The sequence below is a fragment of the Cervus canadensis genome, chromosome 1, assembly GCF_019320065.1.
Source record: "Cervus canadensis isolate Bull #8, Minnesota chromosome 1, ASM1932006v1, whole genome shotgun sequence".
NCBI lineage: Eukaryota > Metazoa > Chordata > Mammalia > Artiodactyla > Cervidae > Cervus > Cervus canadensis.
In genome coordinates, this window is record NC_057386.1 from 39,473,342 (window position 1) to 39,492,788 (window position 19,447).

General features: G+C 55.5%; 1 protein-coding gene across 2 annotated transcripts; it reads right to left on the minus strand.

Moving 5' to 3' along the window:
• Positions 1-18,775, minus strand: ANKRD13B (ankyrin repeat domain 13B). Of its 2 annotated transcripts, none has more exons than XM_043478997.1 (15): positions 18,614-18,775; positions 6,932-7,067; positions 6,678-6,802; positions 6,547-6,592; positions 5,813-5,956; positions 5,534-5,723; positions 5,391-5,457; positions 4,007-4,088; positions 3,157-3,221; positions 2,803-2,933; positions 2,555-2,712; positions 2,272-2,424; positions 1,975-2,138; positions 1,816-1,892; positions 1-1,365 (listed from the first exon to the last, which is right to left on the minus strand). In XM_043478997.1, the coding sequence occupies exons 1-15, from the start codon at positions 18,722-18,724 to the stop codon at positions 1,128-1,130; spliced, it is 1,887 nt and encodes a 628-aa protein (XP_043334932.1). In that variant the 5' UTR covers positions 18,725-18,775; the 3' UTR covers positions 1-1,127. The 2 variants fall into 2 exon arrangements, with proteins under 2 accessions (XP_043334932.1, XP_043334923.1); XM_043478988.1 differs by lacking the exon at positions 18,614-18,775 and adding an exon at positions 17,052-17,649.
• Positions 18,776-19,447: the final 672 nt, after the last annotated feature.

A 19,447-nucleotide genomic window follows, 5' to 3' on the forward strand; every position in this document is an offset into this window, starting at 1 on the left:
TCGGGTTTGAAGCCTCTTTTATTTGTGCCTCAGAATCAGTCTGGTGCCCCTGGCATCAGGGAAGGGGTTGAGAAGAACAGCTTCTCTTTGTTCTTTTTCTTCCATCCCTTTTGTGTCCCTTCTGAGCCGCACTGGCTGAGCCAGGAAGGCCAGTCCGAGAGAACCCAGACAAGGGTGTGCGGTGGGCCCCTGCCCCCGGCGGGGTCTGTGCTTCTCTGGGTGGGTGGGGTGGGGCAGGGGGGAGCCGGGGGTTAGCACCATTGGATGGGGTTTTAGAGTCAGCCCCTGGGTGGGGAAAGTGGGATGCACAACCACAGAGGGCTAGCAGCAGCTGGTGGGAAGGGGTGGGTAGTGGTGCCACGGCCCTGGGCGACCCCTGTCTTGTGTTTGCGCCGCACCCACTATGCCCCTCATTCGCCAAGACACCATGAGGGAGCCAGGCCTTGCCCAGACCTAGCCTCCTCCCTGATCACAAAAACGTGCCTTGGGAATGGGGACTCCAACCTCTGGCCGCCCCCAAGAGAAGCTAGGACCACCCTGAGACCCGGGAGGGGTGTGGGGGCTGGGGGAGCCTGGCACCCCGCTAAGTGCACTTGACGCTGAAATGCGGGGGTGGGGGAGGGGCTGGGCCCTGGACGTGCTGGTTTGTGTCTGGGCCAAAGCGGCAACACAGCACGTGGGGAGCTCAGCTGCACCCCCCCGGGGGGAAGAGCGGAGATGCAAAGGCTTCACGGGCAGTGTCCTGGAGTGGGGTCAGTGAGCAGAAAGGAGGACCGGCCAGAAGGAGCAGAGGATGGGGACCCTGCTCCTCTCAGGACCGTCTCCCCCTCAGGACCGCCTGGTTCCACCCGTGGACCGGTCCGAGCCCAGGAGAGACGGGTGGGCGGGGGGGGTCAGGATACAGCAAAGCAAGGGAACCGGGCCGTGCCAGCTGCCTCCAGGGCCCTGGTCCGGAAAGGTACTCCGCGGCCAGGCCGAACCCCTCCCCGTCAGTGGACGGGTGCGCCGCTGCGCCCGCCAGGCGACCCCTCCGGTCTCCAGACGCGTCTCGGCGAGCGCGCGGGCGGGGCGGTCCTCACTCCGGGGCGGGTTCCGCGGGGCGTGGCCTGGGCGCCCGGCAGAGAGCGCTACTGCTCGGTCAGGGAGAGCCGCAGGATGCGCTCCAGCTCCTCCTCCTCCTGGCGCGCGCGCCGCCGCCGCTCCTCCTGCTCCTGCGCAGACAGCTCCATGGCAAGCCGCAGCTGCTCGTCGTAGCTCCGGAACACGTGGCCGCCCGGGCCTGGGCGCGGGCTGGGCCGAGGGCTGGGGACGGACGCCAGGGCCGCGCGAGGTACGGGCTGGCGCTGCGGCGTGGGCGGAGCGCTCCTGCGGGACAGGTAAAGAGACGTCTAGGGCCCATCTGCCCAGAAGCGGGGCGGGAGGCAGCGTGGAGGCCCTCGGACACCGCGGGCCTCGCCACCCCACCAGTGCGGTCAAAGGGTCTCGCGTCACCTCCCTGGCTCCCTCCCACCCGGTGGGAGCGGATCCCAGCCCCGCCTCTCTGGTGAGGATCTGTGAAAGCTCTCAGGCCGCCTTTGGGTTGGGAAAGGACGCCACCTTGACGCCAGCAGGGTCCCCGAAGAGGGGACCGCGGATTTTCCGGGCCAAGGGGGGCTGCCCAGCCGGCAGTGGCCGGACGCGCTGTGGACAGGGTCCCGGTCGTGTTCTCTATGTGTGAGAACACGTGTGTGTTCTCTGTGTGTGTGTGTGTGTGTGTGCGGGCGGGGGTGGGGGCATAGACGCTTCGAAAGCCTCTCAGGACGGGCGGGCACCGACCTGTCCTGTCGACGGCCCTCGTAGGACATGGGGTGAGTGCCCGGTTTGCTGTTGGTGAGCGCCTCCCAGATGGTGACCTGCGGGGCGGGGTGTGAGCCCGTTAGTGGTGGGGCGCCGTGTTCCCGGTAGGGAACCCCCGCGCGGCCTCCGGGGACGCACCTGGTCGTACTCACTGCCCGCCTCGAGCAGGCTCTGCTGGATGGCGAACTGTAGCAGGTCGTCGTCGTCGTCGCGGGTGGTGGCCTCGCGCTGGCCGCCCAGCACGCTGTAGCCGCGCGGGGCCTCGAACAACGCGGGGGAGATCTCGCAGCCACGGCATGAGGCTGGGGGCACCAGGCCGGGGAGGCGGGGAGGGGGTCAGAGTGGACCAGACCGCCCCCTCCCGCCCGCTCCCTGGGGAAGCTCTCGGTGGGGGCCGGGGGAGTGGGGGTAGTGGGGGCGGGCTCGGGGTCTCACTGGTGGAACTGGAGCTGCTGACGCTGGAGGAGTCGCTGCCTGGGGAAGGGGTCTCGCTGCTAGGGCTGCCTCGCACCAACGGCACCGGCTCGTCACAGCCATTGAGGTTCCCGAAGGTGATGCGGGCGTTGAGGATGTGGAAAATCGGAATTTCTGAGGATGAGCAAACTCATCAGGCGCCACCACCACCCACTCCCTCCCACCATGGGTACCCCCTCTTAACCTCCTGAGAAGCCCCACTCTCCCCAGAGCAGCTCAAGAGGAACGGGGGTAGAGGCCTCACCAATCTTGACGGGGAATCCCGGAGGCAGGCGCAGGGTGATGAAATCCCGGAGCTTGGCGAAAAGTGCGTTGCTGACGGCCATGAGGTCAATGATGGGGGCCACCTGCTCACACAGGGACAGGGGATGCTCCTCACACAGCCACAGCTTGGCCTTGAACCTGCCCCCCCGCAGACCCCAAAGGGTGAGGGCCATTGTAGAAGCCCTGACCCCTCCTCCAGCCCTGCCCAGACCCAGCAGGGGCCCTCACTTCTGTGTTTTGGTGGTCAGTTCCATGGGGCGACCCATGTCGCGGTTTCCAAGCTCAAAGTTGGGGTTGAAGTACTCTTCTGCGGTGATGGCAGTGGGATTGGCTTGGCTCAGGGTCTGAGTGATCAGGGTCTGTACCACACAGGGAGGAGCTCATGAGCCCTTCTCAGTCCCCGAGGCCAGGCCAGCCACCTGGTATTACAAGCCCCAAATCTGTCTCCCTTGCCCCACTCCCCACCACTGTGGAGCCGACAGGGCCTTGGGCATTGTGGAAAGAAAGCAGATCCACACAGGATGCCTCCTCCTGATCCCCATCCGTGCCCTTCCACACAGAGGTACCCCGGCACACACTCACCCCATTTTGGGGGCCCCCATGCTGCTCAGCAATTCCCAGGAAGGACTGCAGAGGTGTCTTACAGCCTACGAGAAACACGGCATCTCAGAGGACACTGCAGCCCCTCAGAAGGGACAGCACCCAAGACCCAGGGAGGAGGCTGGTCCCTGGTGGGCAGGGAGGGTGGCTCACCCACACTACACACCCAGGCACCTTCGCCTAAAGGTGACTGAGGACTCCAAGGGGGCAGCGGCAGGACCACCATAAGCACAGGTGGAATAAAAGTAGGCCTGGGACTCAGGAGAGACTTCCCAAAACGTCTCTCCAGGTTGGTGACACTGGACAAAAAATACCTGCCTTTGGTGAGCAGTTTGGGGGTATGCATGTGTATGTGTTTTTCTTTGGGGGCTTCCATTGTAACTTCATTTTGTTCTCTTGTGAGGTGGGAATTACATTTGCCCACTTTAAACAGACTAACTGGTGCCCAGAGTCAGGTGTAGTATCAGTGGGCACAGAGAATCAGTGGCAGGGCCCATGTCTTTCTGCCTCCGGTATGTCTTACTAGACTGGAGTGGCTGACAGACAGCATATGTGACACCCCCCACACACAAATCCAGTGCAGATATTAGTAATCAATTATAGCATCCCTTCCCATTGAGCCCAAATGTTGCCTTAGAATCTTTATCAGCACTCTAGGCAGCCACTACCAATCACTAGGATTTGGCATTTGAATTGAAGCCTATCTGCCTAAGTAAACTATCCAGACTCTTGCTAGCATGTCAGAGGAAATACTGATTAGAGGGGCTCATGTGGGAGCTGGTTCCTCCCCATACCCCTCTTCCCCATCCCCCACCCACCTCTGCCTGATTACCTTTGACCTTGCCCTTGTGCTGTTCTGAAAGATGCTCTGTCCGTGTCCGGGTGATGAGCTCCACATTGGATGCCCCATATACCTGGGGACAGATAAGGAAAGGACCCACTGACAGCTTTGGTACCTCTGTCCCTGCCTCTGCCCCCAAGGGCATCACAAACATTTCCTTTAAGGAATGATCAGGGGAGGGAGGTACCATTTGTTCCAGTCTCCAGGCCTTTGGGTAAGTAATTATATGAAGTTATTCATTCATTTTCCTTTTCATTCAACAGACATTTTGTGAGGACCATTTCTAGGCCAGACACTGAAGCAGACATCAGGGATACAGTGATGAACAAGCATGGCCAGACATCATCCCTGCCCTCTTGAGGCTCACAGTCTTTTGGAAAAGACAAGAAGACAGTGGATGGTAATAACCCAGTGTGACATGTCCTCTAGATGGAGAAGCATAGGACTGTGGGAATAAAAAGCAGAGACCATAACTTAGCCTGTGAACCAGGGAAGGCCTCCAGGAGGAAACAGCAACAACACAGAACCTTGCATCGGTTAGCTTCTTCACCATGTGACCCCCACGTGGGTGATATGAGGGTCCCATTAGTGACTGTGGGGGACTTCCCTCAACAGTCTGCTCAGGAGTGAAGGCCTGGCTTTGGAGTCAGCCAGCAGATCTGGGTGACCTTGTGCCGGTTACTTAATCATTTTAAGCTTCTGCTTCCTCTTTATAAAATGGGCCAATACCCTACTTCATAGAGTTGTTGTGAAGATTAAATGGGAAACCATAGAAAGGTTGATTAAAATTAACCTTTTGTAAACCATCTGTAAAATGGGAATAATAAAAGCACCTACCCTTAAAGGGTTGTTGTGAGGATTAAATGAGAGTGTGTGAGATATACACACATATGTACACAGACTTGTTTACATGTGTACAGTAGATATACATACATGCACATACATTTAAAATGTCAGAACAGAGCATTGCACACGAATGTAATAATTTTGTTTTAGTTGCTACATCATGTCCAACTTTTGCAACTCCATGGACTGTAGCCCACTAGGCTTCTCTGTGGGATTTCCCAAGCAAGAATACTAGAGTGGGTTGCCATTTCCTTCTCCAGGGGATCTTCCCGACCCAGGGATCAAACCTGCATCCCCTGTATTGGCAGGCAGATTCTTTACCCTGAGCCGCCAGGGAAGCCTGAACGTAGTATTAGGTGGACCAATAAACTCCAGCTGTTCTCATCAGTTGCCTGTTAGTCTCAGGCTCTTCCCTCCAGACTGTATTGTCTCTGTACCTCCAAGGCTTAGAAACTGATCAGGAAGCCCCTGTCCCGCTCACTGTAGGCAAGAGTGTGGTGGGTCTGGCACCTGGGAGCTGTGACCTCACCTTGGCTTCATACCCATTCACCATCTCGGTCTTCTCACTGCGCCAGCCCAGGATGCCTGTCTTGTTCCTGGGGAAGCAGAGTTGTCTAGGTGAGGGCACACCCACCAGGCTGGCTCCAGGCTTCCAAGGCCATGCCCACTTACCTCTCAAAGGAGATGTTCTTGGTGTCCAGTTGCGTAGTGACAACAGGTGCAGTGAGCCGGCTCAGCACCTGCTCCTCCGTGGGCTGGGCAGCAGCCAGCAGCAGCTCACGGTCCTGCCCGGCCAGAGCCAGCGTCTCCGTGTACACCACCCGGCGGTCGTGGTCAATCTCCATAACCACCGCACTCGCGTCTGCCAGCCACAGAATAGCTCAGGGAGTCAGGGGCCGCATGGGGGTGTCCCCAGCCTCCCCACCCTGCCCTACCTCCCACCTGCCTGACCTTGGCCCCTGAAGATGAAGCTGCGGTTCCCTCGCTGCCACGTCATGTGGTCAAAGCCCAGGAGTGTGGTGTCTACCCGAAGGTTCTGTCCACTCTTCCACACTTTGTAGGTGTCACTGGGGCAGATCTTGGACACCAAGGGCACTGAGTGGATGAGAAGGTCAGAGGTGGCTTCAATTTGCCTGGCCCACCAAACCTCAGAACATGGGGGTCAGGGGTGTGTCTGGGAATGGGTAAGGGAACTGGTGGGAGAGCAACCTCTCCCCCAACTCCCACAACAAATGTAGACCACAGTCACTCAGATACGAGCAAACTAAAGTCGGAGACAGGCATCAGTCAGCCACCACTAAGTCCCGAGTATTCACCATTTAATTCATTCACTCAGTCTTTCATCCAGTCTTCTAACAAATATTTATTAAACACCTCCTCTGTGCCAGGCACTGGGGATACAACATTGAACAAGACAGGACCCCTGCCGTCTTGGAGCTTACCTTCTAGCAAGGGATGACAGGTGACAAACAGACAAAAGAGCCAGTCATTACAAAGTGAAGGAATTAATAACGGAATCGAGGCAGTGTGGAAGAGCCTCAGGAAGAGACAGCATTGAGCTGAGAACTAAAAGGTGGAAGGGAGCCATGGGAGCGCGATGGGAAGAGGGCTGCAGGCAGGGGAGCAGCACTGCAGAAGCCCTGGGCTGGGGGGCGGCCCCCAGAGGCCCTGGCAGCCCCGCTTACCCCAGCTGGTGAACTCCCATTTCATCTCCACGTAGAAGTCCTGGGCCTAGAGGATGAAAGGAGAGTGGCTGAGCCCGCACTGGAGACAGGGTCCGAGGGCCAGGGTGGGGAGGCGAAGGGCTGGCCCTCACCTGGCGCAGCTTCTCCAGGAGTACGGGGATGCCCGCCAGCCGCTTCACCACCCGCTGGTAGTCCCGGTACCGTAGCACCAGCTGCACCAGCTCCAGGTCCCGGGTACTCACAGCTTCCTGAAGCACTGGGGGTGGGGGCAGGGAGGCAATGTCACAGGGCAGGCCCTGCCTAGGGCTCCCTGCAGCCAACCAGAGGTGACGATATGGTGCCGGGAGACCCAGGCTGTGGGGTGGAAACGAGCAGGGGTGCCCACCTGTCCAGCCGCTGCGATTCTCCCTGCCTACGTCTGCGCCGTGCGCCAGGAGCACGCGGGCACACTCGAGGTGCCCCAGGGTGGTGGCCAAGTGCAGGGGAGTCCGCCCACGGGGATCCAGCTGCTCAATGTCCACCTGGAGGAGGTGAAGTGGTTGCCCTGGTCACTTCATAAGGTAGCCCTTCTAAGCCTGCCTCGAGATTCCATTAATAATGGAATCAAGGCAATGTGGAAAGGCCTCAGGAAGATACAGCGATGAGCTGTCTATCTCTAGGCAGGCGGCAATCACCTAGTTGTCCTGCCTTGTCTGTCTCAGAAAGCAGTGGAAGAGACAGGCACAATGAGCTGGGGTAGAGTGGAAAGGGGCTTGCAGGCCAGGCCAGGAAGTAACTCTGAGAAAGGGAGGAACTTCCTTTCCAGTTCACCTAGGTACCCTGACTGGGTTCACGCTTCCAAGGCCCAGTGATCTGCCTGTGAAGAGTAAGCTTGGGGCTGAAGGGTGGTCTAGAGAGGCTACTGGCCAGGAAGGGCACCTGAGACCTATCCTAGGGGTCTAAGACCACACCTTCAAGAAGGGCCACCAGTTTAGATCATTGACATTATTACCGTGAGGTTTTAGCACAGCTGCAATGATACATTAACAGGAATAAAAGAATATGTTCATGGTACACTTTCAAATCCATGTCCTGTGCCTATGGGACACTAACATTTTTTAAAATAAATCCTGTTGTTTTGTGAATAGCACAGTTATATTGCATGAGATTTTTGTTGGGTAATAAAAACATGTTTGTTAAATATAAATATTTAGATATACTTCAGGAGACGAGGACTTCTCTTTAAACATGTGAACTGACCACATGTGTGTAACTGCTCTTCTCTGCCCCAAAACTTGATTAAAATGCCAGGGAAAGGCTTCTATGCCAACATGAATAAATAGCTGAAATCACCATCCCACCCAGAACAGAGAAAACTATTGCTTGAAATAATTGTTTTCAGACATTAGGCAACAATTAGTCCAGGACTGTGATCCCCAAAGTAAGACAGACAAACAAGGTGGGACCTATGATTGCCTAAGTCTCCACTTGGAGGAATATTCCAAACAGCCATTCAGAGAGAATCCCCAGCAGAGCATGGTAGTCTGCTGAGGAACTGGGAGATAGTAGCAGGGAGACTGAGGTAGTTAAAACTTGCAGGGCAGAGTCCCAGGAAAAAGTAAGCTGTTTTGTTTGTTTGTTTTTTTTAAAAGAGCTCCAGAAATCTGCATGTGGTTCCTTTGAGTCTTTGCTAAATACTAAACTTCACATTTTTAGAGTGAAACTGAACAAAACCAGGCAGAAAAGAAACAATAGACTCAAAATAAAAAAAATTCTCAGAGTTCAGCCATAGCAGGGAAGCATTCAAGCTCCAACCTGCTAGAGTAGAGAGCCCTTGTTGATTACCCAGGGTATTCAATAGAGAAGTATTCGAAAGAAGGATTATACCTTAGAAGTTGTTGTTCAGATACCAGGCTGTGTCCAACTCTTTGCAACCCCAGCCTGTCCTTAAAGACCCACCCAAACCTAATTTTAATAAAGATAAAAAATAAGCTCAAAAGGATCAAATTGATTTGCCAGTAACTTAAATTAGGCTGCCGGAACAAAGCTTAACACTCCTTTAAATGAAGACAGCAAAATCCCAATGCTTAACATCACAGCATTTACAATGTCCAACATCCAGTTAAAAATTACTAGATATGCACAGAAGTAGGAAAATATGACCCATAATCAGGAGAAAAATCATTTAATAGAAACATATTCTGATATAATAAAGATGAATGGCTCAGTATGCTCAAAACTTTAAAGAAAAACAACATTCACAAAGGAAAAATTGGGAGATAAAATGTTCTGAAATGAAATTTTCACTGGGTAAGGTTAATAGCAGATTAGACACTACAGAATGAAAATAAAATAAGTGAATTTAAAGATACAGCCACAGAACTATACAAACTGAAGAACAGAGGAGAAAAGAGGTACTGAAAAAACATTCAAATAGCCTCAGCAATTTGTCAGACACTATAAGGCATTCTAACATATGTATAATTGGAATCCCACAGGATCGGAAAGGAAGTGGAAGAATAAGACAATTTAAAGAAATAGCCAAAAACAACAAAACAACCTACTGTAGTGAGCTGAATACTGGTGCCATCCCCCCCCTCCAAAAAAAAACCCAAAAAATATATCTACATATCTACATACTAACTGCTAGAAGCTATGAATGTGACCTTATTTTGAAAAAGGGTCTTTGCAGATACAGTTAAGGATCTCAAAATGAGATCAGCCTGAATTATCCAGTAAGGCCCTAAATCCAGTTTTATGTGTCTTTGTAAGATGCAGAGAGACATGCCTTGTGAGAGGAGGCAGAGACTAAAGTGGCGCAACCACAAGCCAAGGTACTCGGAGAGCCATGGGCAGCTGGAAGACACAAAGCAGGATTCTCCCTTAGAGCCTTTGGAGGGAGCAGTGCAGGTATCTTGCTTGAGTTTAGACTTCCAACCTCCAAAATGATGAGAGAATAAATTTATTATTTTAACCCACCCTGTCTGGTAATTTGTTGCAGAAACTAATACAATAATAAATACACAGAACCAAGGAACTCATGAATCCCAAGGAAGATAAATACCCAAAAGCCTACACCAAGGCCCATCATAATCAAATGCTAGAAACTGGTGATAAAAAGAAAATCTTAAAAGCATTTTGAGAAATGAGACACACTATGTATGGAAGGATGAATACAGAAAATTCTACTTTTTTTAAAATCAGAAACCATGCAAGCTAGATGGAGAAGGCAATGGCAACCCACTCCAGTACTCTTGCCTGGAAAATCCCATGGACAGAGGAGCCTGGTAGGCTGCAGTCCATGGGGTCGCAAAGAGTCAGACACAACTGAGCGACTTCACTTTCACTTTTCACTTTCATGCATTAGAGAAGGAAATGGCAACCCACTCCAGTGTTCTTGCGTGGAGAATCCCATGGACGGCGGAGCCTGGTGGGCTGCCATCTATGGGGTTGCACAAAGTTGGACATGACTGAAGTGACTTGGCAGCAGCAGCATGCAAGCTAGAAGACAATAGAATGAAAATTTTAAAGTGCTGGTGGGGGGTGGGGATGGGAACTGTCAACCTAGAATTCGCTATCTTGTGAAAAATATACTTCAAAAATAAGGGGAAATACAGATTTTTGTGGACAAACAGGAACTAAGAGAATCTGTCACCAGAAGGCATGCAAGAAATGTTGAATGAAGTTATTCAAGTAGAAGGAAAATGATACCAGATAGAAAACATAGATCTACACAAAGGAATGAAGATTGCCTCAAACGGTAAATGTGGGGCTTCCCTGGTTGTTCAGTAGTTAAGAATCTGCCTGGCAATGCGGGGGTCTTGGATTTGATCCCTGATCAGGGAACTAAGATCCCACAGGCCTCAAGGCAACTACCCTGCAATGAAAGATCCTGCGTGATACAGCGAAGATCCCACCTGCCACAACTAAGACCTGACACAGCCAAATAAATATTTTTTTTTAAATAATGCCAGTAAAATATTTAAAACCCACAAGAAAGTGGCCAGGGCATTACAATTGACTTAGGGGAAGAGAGGGTACTAGAACCCAACGATTCACAGAGGGAAACCCCAGTTATTAGTAAGCTAGAGCTCCCCACATATTACCCTTGAAAGGTGAAGAACATACAGGCAGTGGGAACAGCAGAGGTGGGAGAAAGGCTCAGAACTGAATACTGGGGGGCCTGGTTAAACTTTAGGACCCCTGGCTCCCTCCCCAATTTTGTAAAGCTGGAAGATGCCCCCCACTTCTCTCCACAGGATGCCAGGGGGGTTATCCTCTATAGAAATTGAGCCTGAGGCACATCCCTGATGGTCCAGTGGCTAAGACTCCACTGCATTCCCAGTACAGGAGGCCTGGGTTTGATCCCCGGTGAGGGATCTATTAATCAATGATTGAAGATCCCGTGGGCCACAACTAAGACCCGACGCAGCCAAATAAATAAAAATAAACATCAAATAAATTGAGCCTTATACTGAACTTGGTCTGAGGATGAGGTCATGAGACTGAAAACTGATGAACAGTGTGTAAGTGCAGTCCCTACTCTGCCTGAAGTCCTGATCACTGGCAGCCAGACTGCACACTGCACTGCCCTAGCAGGAAGTGGAGGAATCTGTCTTGGAGAAACTAGAGGCACCAAAGACCTCTGGGTACAGACATTTGGGGATCCTAACAATAAGCAGGCCAGTCATCTTAGAGCAGCACCCATGTATTAATAAGCTCCAAACGTCCATCCTTAATTATGCCCCCACAGCCAAGGGTGACGGGACACTTGAGGAAAGCTGCCCAACCTGAAAGATAAAAAAACATGCAAATAGGTGCTAAAAACACAGAGGAAACAACTGTCAGTGCAGGAAACAGAAAACTGGAGGCAGGGACAGTCATTTACACCCTCAGAAAAAATACAAAAAGGAAACTGAATCCATGAAACAGAATGGGACCTTCTGACCTGTGCTTCCTCCCCTTGCTTTCTTCACCCCAGCTGTCCCTGGACGGCTTCACCTGCCCCAGTTTCCCCATCACAGTAAACAGCACCTCAGGTCACTCCCTTTCCAGGGAAGACTCTCTTTCTCTCTTTTTTTCTCACCTTCCATATCTAATCCACCAGTAAAATTTGACCTTATAGGCTCTGCCTTCAAAATAGATCCAGAGTCATTTGAGATGTTACCACCTTCAGGCTACCCTCCTGGTCGTAGCCACCTGTTTGTCACCTAATTCCTCCCACTCCTCTCTCGGTTCCTTAGGTCTGCTCTCTATAGGGCCCGTCACAGGTACCTGTAAAGTATCATTCCTCAGGTCCTGATGCCCTTTAGCTCAGAACCTCTCCGTGGCTTCCCATGCAGTTGAGGATAGAATCCTGAATGTCTTTTTGAACTCACGTGCTCTCCCATCTCTCCAAGCTCCACTCCGACGTGTTGGCCTTCCCTGGAACCATCTTCTTCTGGGTCCTAGTAGCCACAAAGCTTCCTCCCTCACTTCATTAAGGCCACCGCTCAAACGTCACCTCCTTAGAAAGCCCGGCCCTGACAACCCATCTCAAGTGACAGTTGCTATTTGTCTCTCTGTTGTCCCTTTTCCTGCTGCAGTCCTCTTTCAGCATTAAATTGCCCACTTATTTCTTCATTGTCTCCCTCTCCTAGACTGTATGTAAGCCCCATAAAGGAACTATCTGTTTTGTTCGGTGCTATATCCCCAGCTCTGGACAGTGTCTGGCACATAACAGGTGCTTCATAAATATTTATTAAGCAAATGCCTAGGTGACTATTTTTAAGGGACATGGGGAAGGAGGGCAAGGCAGTAAAATGTAAAATTGATTAGCCAGTAAATAGCTGTAGAAGTATACTGTTTATAATATGAGGCAAATAACAGAACAGCCTAAAGAGTTCAAAGTGGTTGCCTCTGGGGGTGAGATGGAGAGGTGGGGGAGGTAGGAAGGACTGCTGCCTTCTAGCAGCAGATAGGATTTTAAACATGAGTCGGAACTCCTTTGTCAAAAATAAAAACATTTTAAGTAATTTATATAATTTGTATAACCTTCCATTGGCATTTCTTTGTCTTTAAATATACAAGGAGCCTCAAAAAAAAAAAACAAACCCAAACTGTGCCCGGCCCCTGTGCCCTCTGAGCAGTAGCTGGGAGTCCACCAGCTCCCCAGAAAGAAGGGCAAAGCATTATTTACTCTCTGCCTCTTACAGGTTGAACTGGGCCCCTCAGGGTCCGACCTGGGTGGGATCCTGAGTCCTGGGATAGAAGCGAGGCGGCATCCACAAACCCTGAGCGGGCTGGGTCACCGGGGTGTCAGGAGGAGGGCTTCCCACAGGGCCGCAGCTGAGCCATCATGCCTCCCATCGGCCCTGCCCCAGATGCTGCTGCTGCTGCTGCTAACAAGGCCCCAGGGAGCCAGCAGGGCCAGCCCCAGGGCTCCAGATGCCGCCCGCCTCCCCCTCCCTCAGGTGCCTCAACTCCAGGCTGCAGAGGCCGGTGCCGGCCAGGAAGGGGTGCCCGCCCTACCCCCGCTCCTCTGGAGCTCTCCTGGCAGCACTCCCCAGGGCCCTGGTGTTTTCCAGGGCCACTGTGAGCCCTGTGTACCATCAGCCAGGCTCCAAAGAAGATCCCCTGCACCCATTCAAAGCTGGGCCCTCGGTGGAAGCGGCACCTTGCCGAGGGCCCAGGTGGGAGAATTCATTAATTTCCTCAGCAAAGGCCTGCTGCTATTTAATTGCTGGAATGAAAAGGTTTCCCGTGAAACCCAACCCCCAGCCCTCCCTGCCAAGAGGACAGAAGCTCTGCACCCCAGCCAGCCTCAGCTGGAGGCACAAGCGGGGACTTTCGAGCTTAGGAGCTGGGGCTCCCTTGGCATAGAGTCTCCCTGTTTCCACTCAGGCCCCCGTCTGCATACATACACACACATGCTTCTGCATCCAGAGGCACAGTACGTGTGTACCCGAGTGTACAAGGGCATGTGTCCAGCTGCCCTCCAGCCTGCAGGCCTCTACTCATGTCTAACACACATAGATGCCAGCACATTTGCACATGCACACGCCTTGAACCCACATGCACTCGCAGAGTATTTTTCAAAGTTGTTTAGCATTAGCAAGTCCTTTTGTTAGGTGAAATCTTACAGGAACACACCAAATGTATAAACACAGGTGCTGGAGGAGCAGAGGGGCTCCTTTCCCTGCCCTGCTCCACCCCCACCCCAGGGAGGACAGCCCGAGTCTGGTGTGGCCACTTCTCTGCTCTCCCACCAGGAGGGCCTGAGCTGTCTCACGGGGGAGCAAGGCAGGGTGCTTCCCCAGGGGACAGTGGAGCTGGGCCCGTGGGGGTGGCAGCTGCTGAGCCTCCCTCTGTCCTGCCCCCTCCATTCTGCCCCACGCAGCCCCTCCCCCTCATCCCAGACACATTGATTTTTGGTTTCAAGGGTTTGTGGCTCCCTCTCCCGAGCTTCCCAGCTCATCAGCTGTGGTGACAGCCTATACCGGGGACGGCCTACTTTGCCAGGAGACGCAATCACAGGTGCTCCTGATCACAACAAGTACCTTGGGTGGGACAGCCTCTGTCTGAGCATCCAGGGGCCCCACGGTCCCATCTCACCGGGGTGTCAGGTCAGAGAGATGACCTGGGGAAATCAGGAGGGAGGAATATGGTGGAGGCGGCCGCCAGAAGATAGAAAATGTTTCCCTAGGACCATCATCCAGTCCCCTCCAGAGTGGTTGCTGCTGGAGAAGAACCTCGCTCTCCTTGGCCCTCCCACAGGGCGCTATTCCTGTCTAACCTCCACCACCTACCCCCAGGGAACCCCAGGGACTCGTAGCTCCAGAACCAAGGCCATGCCCAGCTGTCTGGACCTCAGGCCAGCTAAGGTGGAACTGGCACATCCACTACCCTACAACCTCCTGCCCCCTCCCCACCTGGCAGAGCAGGTGCATGGCAGAAAGCAGGGCACCCAACAACTGTTGTATTGCTGGGCATAGGCTAGGGGCGATCATGGACACTTCCCTTCAAAAAACCTCCGCTTAGCACCTCCCTCTCCCCACCACACCCTGCCGTTAGCCCCTATGAACTTGCTCAGAAGGCTGCCGTGCCATCCCCCTCCTCCTTGGCCAGCACTGCCAAGCCTGCCCACGGGAAGGCCTCTGCGGGGCTTTCTTGGAGTGAAGAGGAGGCAGCTATGCCAAGTGAAGACCAGGGAAACCCAGCTGCTGTGTGTTTGAGGAAAGCCTGGCTGTTTTCTGTGACAGTGGGTGCCAAGAGGACCAGAGATCAGGGACCCCCAGATGAGATGCCTGGGGTTGACAGGGTTTCATTAGGATGTTAGGTGGCCGCCCCCAGACCCCTCACCAGTAGGAAATGCCTGGGGAGGGGGCATCCTTAGCTCTCCCGGGGAGTCTGAGGCCCGGAGAACTGAGCAGTGCACATCTGGATGCAAGGATTCCGTCCAGGTCAGTCCTGGAGTCGAAACTCCACCTGGGGGCTCTCCCACCCGGACTGACTGGCATTCTCTTCTTGGCACCCTGGTGCAAAGGAGAGGACTGATCTGGCTCCTCTGTGGTTGAAGGGTTTATCCTCAACCCGTGCCCTGTATCCCCCCCGGGCTGGGATCAGGGCAGGCAGTGTTCATTTCAGGAAGACACAAATTCACCAGGGTAGGGGATGAGTGGGTGGGGTTGGGGTGCCCCTGGTTTCTGCAGCAGTCTGAGGGGCCACAGTCAGTGGTCCAAAGCAGCCCTACCTGCAGCAGGCTCTGGCATGCCCCTCTCCAACCCCACCCCAGCAAGAGGGCTGCTGACCCAAGGACTGTCAATCAAAAAGGCCTGGGTGAAATGGCCTTTTCTTCTAGGGCATTCTGCCTCTCTCCAGTATCTGCAAGGAAAAGAGCACTCTCCTCTTGGGCAAGGGAGCACAGTTGAGGTGTTCTGGACATTCAGCCACTAGCCTTCTGCCTAACAGTTCTTCAGCCAATCATCAACCATCCCACTGGGAAGTTCCTCTTAGGTCATACTTAAATCCCTCCAGCTGTAACCTCCCTCAGAGACCAGCCAGAAGAGGCTGAACTGATTTAGCACCCTGCACATCACACTACTTCCCATTCACACTTGCATCAGCAGAACAGGGTCTCTTGGAGGGCGTGGGCTATGCCTGGTTTGTTCATCTTTGTCCCCAGGAGCCACCATTCTGCCTCCTTTATGATGGATGAACAGGGACATGATCCAAGGAGCCACCTGAAGCACACTTGTGGAAGTGGAGGGCTGATGGAAGCGGATGCCCCAACCAGAGGTGAAGGCTCAGGTCGCCCCACCGTGTTCTGCGCCTGCCGTGTACAGCTGGATGCGGTGCTCTCTGAGGGCCCGGTGGCGGGCTGGAAGACCTCGCTCGCCTGGTGATGGCCTGCTCTCCACCTCACTCTTCCCTTGGGAAGCAGACAGCTCCTCAAACTGAACTTCCTGTGACTCAGGAAGTGGCCCTCAAAAGGCATATTCCCCAAGGGGGCAGTGCCTGAGGAAACACTCCCAGTCCATGGCCCCAGGATCACAGATCCAGGCCAAGTCTGCAGGCCTCAATGGAGACACACCAGGGTCGGCTGGGCCCAGCTCTGGCTCCTGCCTCCCCACCCTGGAGGGCAAGTCGTTTCTGCCAGGAGAGCCTGCCTGTGACCTGGGCCCAAGGGCAAAGTTGGGAACTACCTGTGACCTGTGCCTGCCTGCCTCTGTCCAGAAGAATGGCCAGGAGACTCCATCCCTGATCATATATTCTTGGAGGCCACCGCCCAGCCAAGGCTGGCTGACCCACCCATTCTCACTGACTAGAGAACCAGGGAGCCGCTATGTGTACAAAACCTCAAATCGTGTCGGGGGCCAGTGGGGCCCTGGCTTCCTCAGCACCTAGAAGCTGGGCCCAGCATCAGAGGGCAGGAGAGCGCCTTTCAGCACCTGGACAAGGCCCTCCAGGGCTTCACCCCAGAGGCTCTCTCACTCCACTCCCCATTCCTGAGCAGGCGCTGGGGTCGGCGGGGTGCAGGGGCTCAGCCCGGTGTGAGCAAACAGATAAGCGCGCGTGGAGAGGGCAGAGGGCGCTGGGTGGGGCTGGCACGCCTGGGAGTGTCCCGGCCTAGCCTCCGATCCTTGACCTGTGACCCCCTGCCTACGCAGGCCACCTCCGCACACTCACGCGGGGGGTGTCGCTGCCGGGCTGAGTGGGGCGGACTCTCCCACCGCGCGGAGCTCAGATGGAGCCGGCAGCCCCTCCCCGCAGCCCTCACTGCCCCGGCGGAGGAGGGGCAGGGCGTCCCCTACCCCAATCAGGGAGGGTTCGGAGCACGTGTGGACCGCCCGGCCGGGCCGGAGGGGAGCGAGCGGGGGCCGCTCCCATCACCCTCTCCAGGTCAACAGCACAAAAGCGGCGCCGGCGAACAAAGAAGCGCTGCAAACTCGCCAGGGGGGCGGGACAGCCCGCGCCGGGCCCCCTCCCCAAGCCGGGCGGGCTTGCCGGGCCGTGGGGTCCTCGCGACGCCCCGACGGCGCTCTTACCTGGCCGGCGCGGACCTCTTTCTCCAGCTCGCGGTGGCGGTTGTGCCACACGAGGTAGTGTAGCGGGTACTTGCCCTCGGGCCCCTTCCTGGCGGAGGCGTTGGCGGGGATCATCGCCCGCTCCTCATACCGGGGCCGCGGCGCCCGGCCCGGAAGGAGGGACGGCGCCAGAGCCGGGGCCCGGGGCCGCGGGGCGGGGGTCCGGCGCTGCCTGCTCGCAGGGCTGCGGCTCGGGCATGTGCGAGCGGCGCCGGCGGGCGGGGGTGGCGCGGTGCGGGCGGCGCGGGCCACGGGCGTCCTCGCGAGGCGGCGGCGGCGGGCGGCGCGGAGAGGCCCCCACCCGCCCGCGGAGGGCGCGGGCACTCGGCGGCGCGGCGCGGACTCGCGCCTTGCCTCCCACACCCCCGCGCACAAAGACGCCGCTCGGCGGAGGGAGCAGGCGGCCGCAGCGGGCGCGGGGGCGCTTGGGGCGCAGGCCCCAGGGACGCCGCCGCCGCAGGGACGCGCGCCCGCAGCACCCGGCACCCCGCAGCTGCATAGCCCGGCCCTCAGCCCGAGCGATCGGCTAGGGATGCGGGGATGCGGGGGAGAGAGGAGGGGGACGCGGATGCCCTGGGCAGCGCTTGTTATCACTGGGCCCCGCGGCATCATGGGGCTTGTAGTCCGCCTCGTGGAACTGGGGGTGGTGAGTGGCCGGAGGGGGTCCCGCACTGACCCCCTGATCCACTGAGACAGTGGGGAGGGAGTCAGGCCCGGCCGGGTCGGAGGCAGTGTCCTGACGTCTGGTGGACTGGGGTGCACCCCCAACCCCTGGCATTTTGCCTTTTGCTGGGGAGGGACGGGGTTACAGGCCTTCCTCAAGCATTAGGGGGCGCGGGAAGGTGTGGCCTTCAGGCTTGAGTTTGGGTCCCAGTGGAACGTGAGCGGGATCCAGATTCCAAGAAAAGAGTGACTGGTGGAAGGAGTCCTGAGAAAAATGCGGGGCGTTAGTGTGCAGTGCCAAGGGTCATTGGAGCAACCAGAAATCTGGCATCTGAAATACTACGTAGGAGTCTTCCCTGCCTTCTTTTAAAATTAAACTCCATCTTCTGCATTTGACATTAGAAAGACGATGTCTATTAAGGATGGGAGAACACACCCCTCCCCCCAAACGCTGCTTTCTGCGAGGACCTAAGTGGGGCTGCGCAGAGACTGCAGCAGGTGGCAGCTCCCCACCTCCACCCCGTGTGATCCCCTCTGGAGAGGAAGCACTGGTTCCAGAGACTGTCTCCTTCCTGAATAACTCCAGGGCAGAGAGATCTTTCCAGAAGGGTGCTTACAGATGTCTCGATAAAAGTGGAATTGCCCTCCAGGGCAGCCTATTGCAGGAGCTAGAAGGACCTGGGGCTTGGCCCAGCCCCTGGAGGCGGGGAGGGACTGGGGTGTCCGGGGAAACCTGAATTCCTATTCCTCCTTACTAACTGCCTGACCTTAGGCAAACTGCTTAAATTTTCTCAGACCACTCACCTCTAAAATGTGACTCTACTGCTACCTCTTGGGGTTAGCTAAGGATGGTGACTGACCTGGAAATGATGCATCCCTTTCCCCACCAGGCCCACTGGGCCAGGTGGCGGGACCAGGCACTGCGCCTTCTGGAGCCCACCTTGGAACAAGACAGGAATCAGGGATTCCATACCAGCCCCACTTAGAACAATCCAAGAAGCGTTTGTGTGGGAGGTGCTAGCGAAAGCTTGCAAGCTCTCCGTGCCTCGCTCAGGTTTCTTTGTGTGGTCTTCTCTCGTTCCTCCTCCACACCCTGCGGTGCCAGGCCCCGGCGCGGAAAGATGAAGGAGTGGACCGCCTCGCCCCTTTCTCCAGGCTGGGAGGAGCCAGCTCGCGTCTCCCGCGGCCGGGAACCGCTGCCCACGTCCACCACGAGGGGTCAGCAGAGTGCCGTGACTGCAGCTGGAGTTGGGGAGGGGGCTGGAGCGGGGAAGGGACGGCCAGGAGTGGCCGGGAGAATGCCTGTACATTTCCTCATTAAATTGTTTTTACAATCTTGCTGTGATTCTTCTTTAAATGTCTTGCTTCCTGAGGTGACGAAGTCTCCAAAGGGAAATTAGGAAACCCTTTTATCCCTAAGCCCCAAGCCCAGAAGCTCGTCTGTGGCGGGGCTGGGGGCTTCGGAAACAAAGTTTGGAGAGTGGATGCGAGCTTCGGCCACTCCCCGGTAGTCCCAGGGCCAACCAGGAGGTGGGGCTAGCGGAGTCGGGGGAACCGAGTGACTCATCTTTCTTCCTCTGAAAATGCTTGGAGCTCACGGAGGCGGGGAGCTCAGCCTGGATTGGGGGGGCCCATCCTCTGGGCAGCTGGAGTTTCTCTTTTCGTCTAGCGGCCCTGGACTCTAAACCCAAGTC